The sequence below is a fragment of the Hibiscus syriacus genome, unplaced genomic scaffold (genome assembly GCF_006381635.1).
Source record: "Hibiscus syriacus cultivar Baekdansim isolate YM2019G1 unplaced genomic scaffold, ASM638163v2 tig00111303_pilon, whole genome shotgun sequence".
Classification (NCBI taxonomy): domain Eukaryota; kingdom Viridiplantae; phylum Streptophyta; class Magnoliopsida; order Malvales; family Malvaceae; genus Hibiscus; species Hibiscus syriacus.
Window position 1 is genome coordinate 314,678 of NW_024063049.1, and position 15,204 is coordinate 329,881.

Consider the following 15,204-nt stretch of genomic DNA (forward strand, 5'->3'; position numbering starts at 1 on the left):
AGGATCTCTAAATTATATTATTTTCGTTAAGAGCTAATATCGAACTTATCTGGTTAAGAAATTACGGAAATGCCCTTAAGAGGTAGAATAGTCTGAGATGACTCTGAATGAGAAAATACTTAGAGGATTCGTACTTAACTCAATTAAGTACGGATTTAATTGTTAAGATCCCGACTTCGTGCAGGAAAATTTATGATATTCCGTTTGTAAAGTCTGAGAAGACACTTGACCTGAAAATATTCAAATAATGAGTAAATACTTGAAGAGTAATTTATCGGGGTATTCTGCTATCAGAATTGTTCGAACGGACTGGAATAGATAATAAATTGGAATTAAATAATAAGACCGGATTGAGGAAAAAGGTTGAAATACCGTGAATCTGTAAAATGACCAAAATACCCCTGTAATAGAAATGACCCAAGAATATCCCCAAGCTCAGAAATGATTGAATATCCTCGAGCTCTGAAATGAATGGAATAAAACTGAACATCAAAATTACCAAAATACCCTTATGGCCTAAATTAAGTAAATGTCTTGGATTAATTAAGGAATCCAAGTAAGATAAGTATTGGACTACCTTTAAAGGTAATGGAAAACAATTCAAGTGAATAGATCAACCCTAAAGCTATGTCAATACCTGAATGACATAAATATTACTGGAACATGTGTTCATCTTCTCAAGTTTGGCTCGATGATAAATTTTGGAAGTATTCAACTCAGCTCTAGATTGTATTCAGTACTAAGAATTGAACGTTTGTTCGACAATCAACCACGAAGACCAAATTGAATGGAATGGAAGTACAACATGTATCTGAAATTCAGGAACGTTTGAATTACTCTGGAAAATCCTGAAGTAACTGGAATAGAGATGACTGCTAAATGAAATAGGTAACTTCAATGACTGAGGATTTAGTAAGTGACTTGGATAAGTCTGGAAACTCTGATGAGTTTACGTAGTGTACAATTACAATGAGTTTGAACAAATTAATCAAGTACGTCAGCATTTCATGATATTGTAGAAGTGTGGAAATGAAATAAAGACATTGGAATATCTATTCAACGATGATTCCGAAAATGGTCTATGGATAAGAATTGTGGTATTAAAGAGTAAATACCCTGGAAGAACAATGAATTGACCAATCGACAGGCATTAGTTCTGAAAACTATTCATCTAAGAGTTGTCCGATAATTCGATCAATCGATAGATAATATAAATGTCCTGAACCTTCATTTCTTCCTTATCAGCTCAAGTCACTTTCTGAATAACTGATGATTCTGTCAGTTATTGAACTCTTTCAATAGTGATTCTGAATTCCGATATTCTATCGGTATACTAAAGATCCGTGTTCCCCTACTTGTTAAGATTATCCAATATCTTTGAATACTATCTGTAAATTCTGGTGTGTTCCCTACTCACATGAATATTTTACCTGATTTTCGATTTGATTTCTGATCTGATACTTGACATGGATTCTGATCTGATATCTGACATGGATTCTGATCTGATACTTGACTTGGATTCTGATCTGTTACTTGACCTGATTTCTGATATGATACTTGACCTGATTTATGTTTTGATTTTTGATATATCCGTTTACGGACGGACATATCTTACTTGGGGGGTAATGTTGGAGGAAGTATACCTGGAGGCTCCTCGGCTGTGTGCTCAGGGCCTTATTTACCGGTTCCTCGGCTGTGTGCTCAGGGCCAACTGGACTTGATGGTGGGTGTATGGTTCTGGGGAACCTACACAACTTGGACTTGTTGGATGGGGGTATATATATATATGTTTTTAAAAAAAAAGATCTGAAAAGTTACATGATTTTTTGGGAACACACTAGAAAACCTGTTCTGATCTCCTGAACCTAGACATCCGAAATATTTCCATCTGAAATGAATACTATTTGTTACTACATGCGATATCATTGGACCTCAGCTCAATATAAAGATCTGTAAATATCTGAACCAATAAGGAAAATATGTTTATCTGTATCTGCACGTTTTTCAGCATCATCTGGTAGTTCTGTATTACTGAGCTTTTCGAAGCTCACTCTATTACTCACCTTTTCAGGTTAAAAGAATTGTACCAGTGCATCTATCGACTTCAGTAAGGGAGTTCTTCCGGCGTTGTTGCAGAGTATGGTACATGTGATTAGGGGGCATGTAATTGTATTTTGATTTATATACGAGTCTGGAAATATGTTTTATTTTTAAATAGTGACAAATGATTTTATAAGTTTACATGTTCTGATAAAAAGTTTTTAATTTTCCGCTATTTTTACAGTGGGTCGCTCCGGTGGCCCTAATGTGACTTCCCGGATCGGATCGGGCTACCCCCCATCGGTCTGGGGGGTTACAATTCATCTCTAAAATTTTAAAATTATTTTATATTTTAGATATAAAGTTATAGTATTTAGCTTAATTTTAAAAGGAAAATAATATAAAATGATATGTTTTAAAAATAATGTTTTTTTTTAAAAAAACTTAAATAACATTTTTCTGGAAAAGAATTGCATCATAAAAATATAAAATTCACTCTATTCACTATCATTAACCAATCCACATTCCTTTTAAATATTATGTTGTTTGTAATATTTTAAAATTATTATTATTTATTTGCCCTTTTCTTGTGTCGTCTTTAATCTCTCTCTTTTTCCCTTTATCTTTATAATAGATGACAACACAACCTTTAGTCATGAATTGGTAGCATTCATTATTTTTTTTAGGCCATATCTTTATATTTTCTCTTATTTTTAATTTTTAATAGTTTTATCTTTATGATATATTTTCTTCTATCTTTATTTTTATGACATGTTTCATCTATTTTTTTGGTACGTTTTCAGTCATTTGACCATCCATTATTTTAGTTTATTCTTTTTCTCAAGGTTGTATTTTAGATCTTCATGACAAATCAATATAGCGCCAATTTGTTATCATATCGAATTGATTTTGGATATGCGATTTAAGTTTGAGGATAGTTTTCTCACGTCACTCGATTCTAATTTACAATTTATCGGTGATCTTTCAATAGTTTGATTCTCTTTTATAGTTTGTTTATATGTTCATATCTATCTTTTATTCGAGTTTATTTGGTAAAGTTTTAAATATTTTCATTATATGGTCATTGTAATCTTAAATGGCTAGTTTCTTATATATTTATTATAGAAAAATGGTCTTATTATGTGTTTTAGTTTAAGATTATGATTGTAAACTTTTATTATAGTTTGATTATTTTTTTTTAATTTTAATAATACTAGCAACTTTTATCTTGTAAAAAAATATAATATATAATTAGTTTAGCAAGTTGAAAATGTCAGATTTCATAAGCAATGACAATGATTTAAATTATAACGTTATGGGTGAAGTAAACTGTATTGAAATAGTCACTACTATAACAAACCTATATAGTACTTTATTTGAATTAGTTGATCAATAAATTGAATACCGGTAATTATGTAAAAGAAATATATAATCTTTAATATTAAATTAATAATAAAATAATGAACAAGTCATATCACTACCATTAACCAATACACTAACATAATTAAACTATATTGACGTCTAAAGAGATTTGTGTGTGGAATTAAAGCTTTGAAAAACTTTTTTTTAGCTAATTCATTTGAATAAGAAATTTATTTATATATCATTTAAATTAAATACGTATTTAGTATACAAAAATTATAGGGGTCATTCTAATGTTTATTATAATAATTTCTTTTAGATTTGAAAGTAGTTATTTGTGAGTTTTGAATCCTAGTTTTTGTCAAGGTATTAACGAATACATAATCGAATCAACTCATGTTAATAGTATAATATAGTATTATTTAATTTTCGACTATTTAACTCCTAACATGATAGAGAAAATGAGCGTTTATTGTTAATTGGTTGAGAGTCTTTGAACATATACTACTTTATATTTACCTAAACTTATCAAAAAAATATTTACATGATAATAAAAGGAGAGTTAAATTATGTTACGAGTCTTTGTACTCTTTATACATTTGAAATTTAGTCATTTTATTTTTATTTTCAGAAATTTAATTTTTCTATTTTTCATAATTAAAAATTTAATACCGATATTGTTTTTAAATTTATTGATGTGACATTTTAAAATAAAAAAATATTAATTTGGGAACCATATCATAAAAGAACAACGTTGTGATGGATTTAAATTTAACAGAAGAATTTAAGAACACTAATAATTAGACTTGAGTTTTTTAATTTAAAAAGTATAGGACTAAATTCTTAAAAAAGAAAAGTATAAGTAGTAAATTTTAAATATTTAGCCCATATATTTAGTGATAGACTTGATGTTGGATTAGATAAAAATTGTAGTAAAAAATAGGCCCAAATATTTCTTACCCAACAATATGTAAAACCATTTGTTTTGTAGAAAGAAAATAAGAAAATTAAGGCATACAAGTGTAGAAACACATCAAGAAGTCCCACCACGGCCTTGCATGTCGAGCCCCATATGGCATCGACGTCGAGACATCTGCCCCGGATTCAGTCAGGTGGAAGGTTGAAGTTGGACAATAGGATCACAAGCATGGATGGATTGATCGAGTAAGTACAGTCGTACAGCTAAAAATTTAAAATTATAGTATATTTTAGATTTTTTTATTTTCTATTGAAAGTCTATTTCCGTCATATTTAGAATTTTATAAATTATTTCTTTTTTAGAATTTTAAAATTTCATCACTAACATAAAATTTTATACATGTCTCTAATCACAAACATCAAAATAGTCAAGCCTACAACTTGAGGCATTAGCCACTGGATCAAAAAATTCAATGTGTCGGATGTCAAAGATAGAACCGTATTCATTTCGACGAATTATAGGATTTCAAGATTAAATGACCAACACCGTTGAGGTAGAGGAAAAAAGAGTTGAGGATTCAAAAACATTATTGTCTCTAAGAAAGAAAATAAAGAGTTGATAGTAGTGGTCTTCCCGTGAGTATGAAAATTAAGTAGGAATAGCGATATATTTAAAAATTTCAATTGTCGGTACTTGCTCACCTGGATCAATATGTAAATCCGTCAATAGAGAGAGACAATTACTAAGACAGAGGTCAACCATAGTTGGTAACCATGACAAGTGTAATATTTTAATAGAGCTGTTTTTTATTTTAAAAAAATTATGAACAAATTGAGCCAAATTCGAGTCTATAATGAAAATTTTCTTATCTCACCCGATACAAGATATGAATACAATTTTCTTTTATATATTTAGGGATAATTACTATAATATCTCTCTATCTATATTTTTTTTCCAATTTGATTTATACTTTAACATATCTAGTCAAATGTGACTTTTTATCATAAAATTTGAATCGAATTTTAATTAGATGAGATATCTTTAAATTTAAATCAAATTAAATTTAAATAAAAATATATATACTTCTCGGCTTCCTCAACCAGATAGGACATCGATTTTTTTTCTATTGTGAAGTCCATGCTGTTTTATTTCCACAACTAGGGGGAAAGCTACAGTACTACTGAAAAACGACCGAAGTACATGACGTCTTCCCATAAGACGATCGAAACACCCGACGTCTTCCCAGAAGACGATCGAAACACCCGATGTCTTCAAGGTTTCATCACTAAACTTCCATGGATAAAAAGCTTGAAGACGCTGGTGCTTCAGCCATCTTTCGAGTCATGTACTCTGGACGTCTTCTAATAACATTGTAAATTTTATCCTATTTCAACAAATAATTTTTTCGTCTTTTATTTCAACCATTTTTTCTTTCAACACCTCCATCGGAGCCATTTTTCCTATACTTCTCATATCAAAATAACAATAATAATAAAAAAAAAAAACAACATACTCCAACCCTATATCATCCATAACCCTTAGGGATGGGCATAGGTCGGGTTTTTCGTCCACCTGACCCGACCTGAGAACAAGGAGTCATCCGCTTGAGACTCGACCCGACCCGACTAAAACAAGTTTTCACCTGACCCGATATATAACTTAAAAACTCGACCTAGCTCGACCCGAAATAATAAAAAAATTATTTTTATTCAATAAAAATAGTGACTTGATTGAAATAATATATAGAGGGATATTATTGTAATTATTCCTAAATATATAAGGAAAATTATATATTTTTCGGGTCGGGTTAGGTATTTTTCACCCTAAACCCGAACCCGACCCGAACATCACATTAAAAAAAACTCGACCCAATTTTTTTAAAAAAAATCTGACCCGATCAGGTCAGGTCGGGTCAAAACCCATCAGGTTCGGATCCCATGTATATCCCTAATAACCCTAGTTAAAGCATGAGTCGCCTTGTTTGTATCTTGACCAGTTCGCTTCAATGGAGGTACAAATGCTAAAACACAAAATATCAACATTAAACAATCACTAATAACATTACTGATTCGATTAGATTCACCAATTTTAAGGGTAAAAAATTTAAAATTTAAAAAAAATCATAAACATTAAGAATAAAATTATCTTTATAGGCGCACGATTTTTCTCTCCAGGCGCACGTTAGCAAGTCTAATGGAGTCTGATTCTTCTTGTCGCGTCGTCGTTGATCTCACCGTCTTTCTACCGTTCTCTTCTTTTGTTCTCTTCGCATCTCACAATTTCTTCTCCCCTATGGATTGGAGAAAACTCTTTAGATGTCAAGAAGGTCAGAAGTTATCTTATTTTCCCCCCAAATCGATTGATAATTCCCCGATTGTCTGTCCACCACCGGAGGTCTTTGAAGCAGGAATAGCAGACTGGAAATCTTCCTTAGTTGGCCAATTTTTGGGGGCATCTCCTAATTTCTCTGCTTTGCAGAGAATCATTGACAACCTCTGGAACAATCATTTGAAAGGGGCAAGAGTTCAAGTCACTCTCGCTAGTAATAATCTCTACATTTTTTCCTTCAATTCTGATGCTTCGAGAGATTGGGTCCTTGAAAATGGACCATGGCACATCCTTAATAAGCCTCTTATTTTAAGGAAATGGGAGCCAAATTTGCAAAGACTAGACTTTGATTTAGCTCGACTGCCTATCTGGATTAATTTGTACAATGTTCCTCTAGATTGTATACCCATGATGGTCTAAGTTACATTTCTAGTGCTCTTGGAACACCTATTTCTATGGATACTATCACTGCTTCTAAATCTAGATTGCATTATGCTAAGGTTTGTGTTGAAATAGGAGCCAAAGAGGAAATTCCAAAATCTATCAAAGTAGAACTTGCTAATGGTCAAACCACTCTTATCTATGTTGAAGTTCCCTGGTTCCCGAGTAGATGTAGCAAATGTATCTCTTTTGGTCATTCTGATAAAAACTGTCATGCAAAACAATCAACATCTCATTCCACTTTGAAAATATGGAGAAAAAATACTGACTCTTCTGCTAATTTATCTTCTAGTAAAGAAGAATTGCAGAACCAAAAGCAAAACTCCTCCATCTCTAAGGAGCAGTCTGATACTACTGACAGTAATACAGAAGATGCTACTTCTAGTCATTCTCCTATCCTAACTGATCTTTCTTCCAAGGATGATTCTTCAGTTCCTCATAGTATCTCTGCTAGGGATGGAATCATTCCTTCTTTAGTACCTCACAGCAACCCGACTAGTGATGTAATTATTTCCTTAAATCCTACTTTACCTCCCAGTGATGAATCTGTCCAAGAGGAGATTCCCCCTGTGTCTCAATCTGAAATGATCAAGAGCCTCTCTTTATTCCAAAAAGAGGTAGACCAATAAAGGCCAAACCTAAAGTTTCTCTTAAAGGTTTAGCTAATAGGTTTGAAATACTCAATGCTGTTGATGAAAATCCTCTTAGTACTGAAATTCAAGTTAAGAAAACTAGACCTGCTGCCTCAGGAGTTGCAAACCTTCTCGAGGAACTTAAAGTTAAAAAGAATGAGCAAATTGTTAAAGTTAAAACCCCTTCAAATAAAGAAAAAGGGGAAGCCTCAAATTCTTTATCCCAATGACTATTTGCTTTTGAAACATCAGAGGATTAAACAATCCTCAAAAGCAAATAAAAGTTCTCAAAAGGGCCAACCTTTACAAAGTATATATCATTTGTTTGATGGAGACTCGTATTAAGGCTGATAAACCTGACAACATTTTACATTCTAATTTTGGAAGCCGAAATGTGTTCACTAATTATGATTTTGCCTCTAATGGAAGAATTTGTCTGCTATAGAAAAAAAGGAATTGATTTAAGTTTCTGTAATTTTTCTGACCAATCTATTACTGTCAAAAGTCATTACAACAATTCCCCATTTATCATTACTGCTATTTATTGTAGTAACAATGGCATTACAAGAAGACATCTCTGATAGCACCTTAAAGATCTTAACCCTCAATTTAACTCTCTCTCTTGGATCCTAGGGGGTGATTTTATCTCTTTCATTCATTTCAAAGAAAGCTCGGACTCTGAACACCTAGGACCTTATCTCTCCACTGATATAAAAGACTTCCAAGAAGTGATTCAATACCTTTTTCTTCAGGACCATCCTTTTTTTGGCCCTTCCTTTACTTGGAGTAACAAACAAAATGATGCTTACCTTGCAAGGAAACTTGATAGAGTCTTAATTAATTCTCATTAGATCAATTTATTCAAGAACTCTTTTGTTGAATTCTTAGCCCCGAGACCCTCAGATCATTGCATGGCTCTTGCTTGGTTAAACAAAGAAGCCCACATCAACCGTCCCAAACCATTAAAGTTCTTCAACTTTTGGTCCAATCATCCTAATTTCCTTGAAGAAGTCACTCTTTCATGGCAGCACCCAATTTATGGTAATCCTATGCATGCTCTTTTTCTTAAACTTAAACGTCTCAAGCCTTGTTTACAAGCTTTGAACAATAACTTTTACAGTAACTTATCTGCTCGTGTCAATCTCAAAAAATTAGAGCTGGAACAAGTACAAATTTATACTCTTAAAGGTATCAACCCTCTTGATAAGGAAATGTCCATTCAAAATAAGCTTGATGCCCTTGAAGAAGCTGAAAATATATTTTTGAAGCAAAAAACTAAAGTCAAATGGCTAAAAGAGGGATACAAGTGCACCAAGTATTTTCACTCAGTCATGGCCACTAAAAATAAAAATGGCACTATAAGGGTTCTTATCAATGCTCAAGAGAAAAGGCTGGATTCTTTTGAAGATATGTCCACAGAAGTCCTTGATTTTTTCAAATCTCAATTAGGTACTGCTGATCCTAATTTACAGCATGTTGATCCTCAGTACTTGAAAAGTTTACTCCAATTTGATTTGCCTACTGAGTTATCTTCAGACTTAGTCAAAACTGTTACCAATCAAGATATCAAAGATGCAATTTTCCCAAGGAAATGATAAATCCCCAGGCCCTGATGGATTTACTCATCTTTTCTTCAAAAAAGCTTGGTCTGTGGTAGGAGATGATTTTATCAAAGCTACCATATTCTTCTTCCAAGAAGCTTCCATCTTGCCTGTTTTTAATTATACTATTATATCTTTGATTCCTAAGCTTCAAAATCCCAGCACTGTTAAAGATTACAGACCTATCTCTTGCTGCTCTGTGGTGTACAAAACCATCTCCAAAATCCTTTTTAAAAGACTGAACAAGCTGCTGCCAGAAGTTATTTCTCCCAACCAGTCTGCTTTTGTTAGAGGAAGAACTATAATAGACAATACTCTCATTGCTCAAGAATTAGTGAAAGGTTATGGAAGAAAGCAAATATCTCCTAGGTGTGCTCTCAAAATTGACCTCCAAAAGGCATTTGACTCTCTTCATTGAGACTTCATTTCTGCTACCCTCAAAGCCATTGGCCTCCCAATTATCTTCTTAAGGTGTATAGAGGCTTGCTTTAAAGAAGCCATATATTCTATTTCTTTTAATGGCAACTTAGTTGGATATTTTAAAGGTCAAAGGGGGATTAGATAAGGTGATCCTTTATCCCCTATTCTGTTTGTGATTGCCATGAACATTCTCTCCAAAATCCTTAATATTGTTGTTTCTAAAGGGATATTTGGGTATCACCCAAAATGTAAAAAAATTGGGTAAACTCATCTCTCATTCGTCGATGATCTCTTAATTTTTTGCAAAGGAAACCCTGAATCTATTACTAGAATCATTATTGTTTTAAATCAATTCAATGATTTGTCTGGACTCAAGCTTAATGTTAGCAAGACTGAACTTTTTGCTGCTGGAATCTCACCTATAAATCTTGAAATTATTCATTTTATTTTTGGTTTTAAGCATGTCCATCTTCCTGTTACTTGGGGGTTCCCTTAGTCACTAAAAAGTTGCCTGAAAATGATTGCCAACCTCTGCTGGACAAAATTAAATTAAGGCTGTTTCATTGGTCTAGTAAAATGCTTACCTATGCTGGGAGACTTGAACTAATCAAAACAGTTCTTTTTAGTGTGGAAAATTTTGGTGCAGGCAATTCATGCTTCCTCAATCTGTTATTAACATAATCAATCAGCTATGTTCTCGATTCCTTTAGAAAGGAACAGATCAGGCTGCTTCTGGGGCTCAAGTCAGCTGGAATATTATCTCCTGCCCCAAATCAAATGGTGGTTTAGGCCTGAAGAATATCAAAACCTGGAACATTGCTTGTATGATTTTGCTTATTCGAAACATCCTGGCAGGTGAAGGATCTCTATGGGTTGCATGGTTGAAATGCTATGTTATCAAGATCAACGACTTCATTGACATGGCAGCAAACACTGCCCACAACTGGAGCATTAAAAAACTTTTGAAACTCAGATCTTCAGCCCTTCTTATTTTGAATGCATGAACTAATTATACTAAAGACATATAGGAAGCTGTCAGAGAAAGAAAAAGTAAGGTTCCTTGGCACAAAATAACTTGGTTCCCCTCTCATGTTCCTAAGTTTAGTATGATAGCTTGGATGGCCATCTTAGACAGACTTCCAACTCGGGAAAGACTGTTAAAAATGGGAATTCTCAATGATGGTCAATGTGTTCTTTGTAATGAATTTCTTGAGACCAGGAATCACTTATTTGCTGACTGTAGCTTTGCGAAATCTCTGTGGAACTCTATCTTAAATCTTTCTCATTTGCGAAAACCATATCTGTCGTGGGAAGTAAGGATTGAATGGACATGCGATGAATGGAGGGGTAAATCTCTTTTATCCACCTTACTGAGATTATCTTGGACTTCCTTCATCTATTTCATTTGGGAGGAGAGAAACCGAAGAATCTTCTAACGAAGATCTAGAGAAGCTGATCAAATCCTAACTTCTATCAAGGAAATTGTCCGGATTCAGTTTAGAGGCAAAATCATTAATAGAAACGATAATGTTAACCTTAATCTTTGTTGTAATTGGGGTATATACTAATCATTTTTATTGTTGTATATATTGTTTATACTCCCTTTTGGGATGATCTTGTAGCAACATTGATCATTGGACAATAAAATATAACTTATCCAAAAAAAATTATCTTTACACCTTAATTTATATTAAAATCTTACTATTTAAATTTATAAATGAATTCAAGATTCAAGTAAGTATATGTAAATTTAAATTCTAATCTTAAAATAATATAGATTCCTTAAATTTCAAAAAGATAAATCAATTTAAAAAACACACCAAACCATAATATAATAATAAATATACCATTATTTTTTTTTTTTTAGAAAAAACGAAGCTTCGCAAGCACCTTACAAGAAAATTAAAGTTAACGTTAGTTGAATGCGACCGGAAAGGAAGCTCCACTCTTGATAAATATAAAAAGAGAATGGATTTGAAGAGTTCTTGTTAACTTCTTCAATCCACCTTCTTCATCTCTTTTATTTTATTTTTTATTTTTGAATTCCAAGTTTTTGATTTGATTTTGACACTCCCCAAATTCCCATACTTTGGCCTTAATTAATAACTTTTTTTAAAAAAGGATCATCAATTTGAAGCAAACCCCTTTTTTCTCCCATATTCTTTTGTTATTATCACCCCTTTTTGCTTGCATAATCTGCCTAACCAATACAATGTTTTGATTTTGATTCCCACCCTTATTAAAAATAGTATCAAAGGTATGACTTTGATTTTCCAGCTTTTGTTCTTCCTTTTTTAGTTCTGTTGTTGCATCGACACATGGATTTTCTTTCGTGTTTTGATCTTTTTCTGGTTTTTGAGAAATGGGTTGTTTGAATTTCGACATAAAAACAGGCTGAAACTTGATTTTGTAGCTTGTTTCTCTGTTTTGTTGTTTTTATTTATTGTCTGCTTACACTTTTGATGTTATGCATTGTAATGTTTTAGAGTGAAATCTGGGTTTTTGCTGCTAATCCTCTGTAAATTGATTCTCTCTTTCACTATTTGTTGTTTTTGTTTAACATTGTATGATAGATCCAATAAATTTGAGTTGTTTTGATTTGATCCCTTATTTCTTCTATTGACCAGGCTGAATATTGTTTAGGAGGCATTTGTTCTCCATGGTGAGCCATTAAAACCATCATATAAATATTCATATACATATATTGCTGTAGAACCTTTTTTAGCAATGGCAATATGTATAAAAAATAATTTTTATTGTGATTTGATTTGTTTTTTTTAATGTTATGATCATCAGGGAGAGGCTCCAGCATTGTGTGTTGAGGATCTAAAAGTGGGATTTTCGAATGGATTTGGTTTAAGATCCAATGGCTTTCAGACATCTACTGATGTTGGGGACAAGACTGTAAGCTGATCTAATGCCTAAATTTGGTGTTTGTCTTCATAAAGTGATTTATGATTTGTCTGTCTTTATTATGTTTGTTAATATGTTTCAATCACCCTTTTTTGATTGAGGATTTGTGTTGGATCTCCCTGTGGCAGTTTGTGATTGGTTGCAATAACCATGATTCTACATCATCCCTTGAGGTTCAGATTTGTGACAAATCTCGAGGGAAATGGTTAGTTTCCGGTGTCGATATTTATCACAAATCACAATTTAAACCGTTGCGGGTGGCACAGTTTGTTTCTCCAAGTGTTAGTTTAGATTTTCAAGTTAAAATGTTCTGGTAATATTTTCAGGGTGATTCCTTCGGTGCTGGGAATAAAACCGAAGCCGTATGAAGGCCATTCAGCCATTCTTTTGAATGAAGATCGAATAATGATTATCATTTCTGGTTCCACCCCCGATGACTGCATTTGGTTTCTCGAGGTGGATGTTTCGAAAGCTTAAGATTGTTCTAGTTTAACTGTGGCCTTTTGGTACATTTTGAATATTTAGTGTTTGATATGTTTGAAATATTGTTAGGTGGACACCGAGTATGTTAAGCAGCAGAAAAAAGCTTCGGAGGCTGAAGTTGTTGCCTGGAGTAAGGGTGTGAGAGGTGATGCCGAGAAGCCGGTTGTTATCAGTGGTCCTTCCGGAGTTGGTAAGGGGACATTAATAAACATGCTTATGAAGGAATTCCCATCCATGTTTGGATTCTCCGTCAGCCATACAACCCGTGCACCAAGGGGTACAGAGAAGAATGGAGTTCATTACCATTTTACTGAGCGAAGTATAATGGAGAAAGATATAAAAGATGGGAAATTCCTCGAGTTTGCTTCCGTTCATGGAAATCTCTATGGAACCAGTATCGAAGCAGTTGTGGCAGTAGCAGACTTGGGAAAGGTAAAAGCCATCTCTTCTATTATTCTGTTAATAGTGTTTACTGTTTACATGATGCTCTGTGAGTAGCACATCTGATACTCGTTATTCCGGACTATTGAATCAGTTCCGAACATTGCACTTGATGATGCGACATTGGTTTTGGATTTTAAGTTGTATTTCTTCTGATTATACCATTTTTGTTCTTCAAATTTCTCGCTTTGCAACATTGAGGTTTCTGTTTTCTACTCGAGATTATATAGAGGTGCATTCTTGACATTGATGTTCAAGGAGCAAAGTCGGTGAGGGCCAGTTCGCTTGATGCCATTTTCATCTTTATCAGCCCACCCTCGATGCAGCAACTTGAAGAGCGGCTCCGTTTAAGGTGTATCCAAACTTTCCATTTGATCTTTTCTACCATTATACTGTTTTCCTACCTTTGATACATGTAGAAATGTTGTAAATAGGGGCACTGAAACAGAGGAGCAAATCCAAAAGCGCCTCCGGAATGCCAAGGCAGAATTCGAACAAGGGCAATCCTCGGGTATCTTTGATCATATATTATGTAACGATAATCTCGAGAAGTGTTATGAGAATCTTAAGGTGACATCTCTTTCTCTTGAACCATCATATGCATCTTAAATTCTTCTGTGATCCCTTTCCGAGCGATTAGCTCTTTAGCATACCCCGATCTGATGAGTTCAATTTTGTTATAGAAACTTCTGGGTCTAGATGGAAGCACACCGATTAACCCTAAACCTTGTAAGAAGACTACCTTTTGATGACTATTTTCTCAATTTCTTTTAATGCAAAGGGACTAAATTTATTTAAAATCTCAAATGCAGCCCTCGATGGGATCAAATTGCCTTCAAACCATTCGGTGTCAAAGATCGATAATAAGATCATCATTAAGCGAGAAACTCCGGAAACCGGGAGAGCATCAAAGAACCTGTAAGTTCATATTTCATTTTAAAGTCTCATGAATCACTCTGGTTGTTGACTAAGAATTTGCTGTTGTGTATTTAGGATCGGTCTCGATGTATCCTTGCTTAAAGGTGGAGCTCCCAGTCGGACAAGAGGACTGAATGTTTACACCATTGATTCTTTCTCGGATCTCTTAAACGGGATTCATAAACTGAGCTAACGACTGCGTCACATTACAAGCATCTCTGTTTAACTATGATACAAACTCTGCTGTTGTTTTAAGACCATTGCATAAGTTGGATTTTCATTTTCTTTTCTCATTCAATTCTTTGCTTGTCTAAGAAACAAAAAATGTAACAATCTAGTATTCCGACATGAGCTGCTATGAGAGAATTCATCGTTCAGGCAGCAACCGAACATGATTTCATTACACGATATGAAATTGTCGAGCCAGTTTCTGCAAGGCATAAAAAAACCTCAAAGGGTTAGTTTCGCTTCAGGTTTATGGTAAGTTTACGCTCAAATTGATCGGATCTAGTTCAGATTAACGAGTACGATTCACATGCATGTGAAACAAAACGAACAAGTTGGGGAACGAGAAGAGGATGACCGTTAATGCAGTTTCCAGTTGGTGAACCCACCAGACAAGTTGCATATGGTCTGTTGGGGTGTAGGCCCTCAGACAAAGTACTGTGATGGGGACTCGAGAAGCATTTAATTTCCCTGGTAGAGG

General features: G+C 33.8%; 3 protein-coding genes across 3 annotated transcripts; all 3 read left to right on the top strand.

Moving 5' to 3' along the window:
• Positions 1 to 7,104: 7,104 nt before the first annotated feature.
• Positions 7,105 to 7,719, top strand: LOC120158051. Its single transcript, XM_039168990.1, has one exon. It carries the CDS (start codon positions 7,105 to 7,107, stop codon positions 7,717 to 7,719), a length of 615 nt encoding a protein of 204 aa, XP_039024921.1.
• Positions 7,720 to 8,633: 914 nt separating this feature from the next.
• Positions 8,634 to 9,741, top strand: LOC120158052. Its single transcript, XM_039168991.1, has 2 exons — positions 8,634 to 9,219; positions 9,380 to 9,741. The coding sequence occupies exons 1-2, from the start codon at positions 8,634 to 8,636 to the stop codon at positions 9,739 to 9,741; spliced, it is 948 nt and encodes a 315-aa protein (XP_039024922.1).
• Positions 9,742 to 11,737: 1,996 nt separating this feature from the next.
• On the top strand, positions 11,738 to 14,883 carry LOC120158091 (guanylate kinase 2-like). Its single transcript, XM_039169023.1, has 11 exons — positions 11,738 to 12,000; positions 12,371 to 12,405; positions 12,540 to 12,647; positions 12,785 to 12,861; positions 12,983 to 13,112; positions 13,209 to 13,571; positions 13,811 to 13,932; positions 14,015 to 14,150; positions 14,264 to 14,309; positions 14,393 to 14,498; positions 14,574 to 14,883. Exons 2-11 carry the CDS (start codon positions 12,403 to 12,405, stop codon positions 14,689 to 14,691), a joined length of 1,209 nt encoding a protein of 402 aa, XP_039024954.1. The 5' UTR covers positions 11,738 to 12,000; positions 12,371 to 12,402; the 3' UTR covers positions 14,692 to 14,883.
• Positions 14,884 to 15,204: the final 321 nt, after the last annotated feature.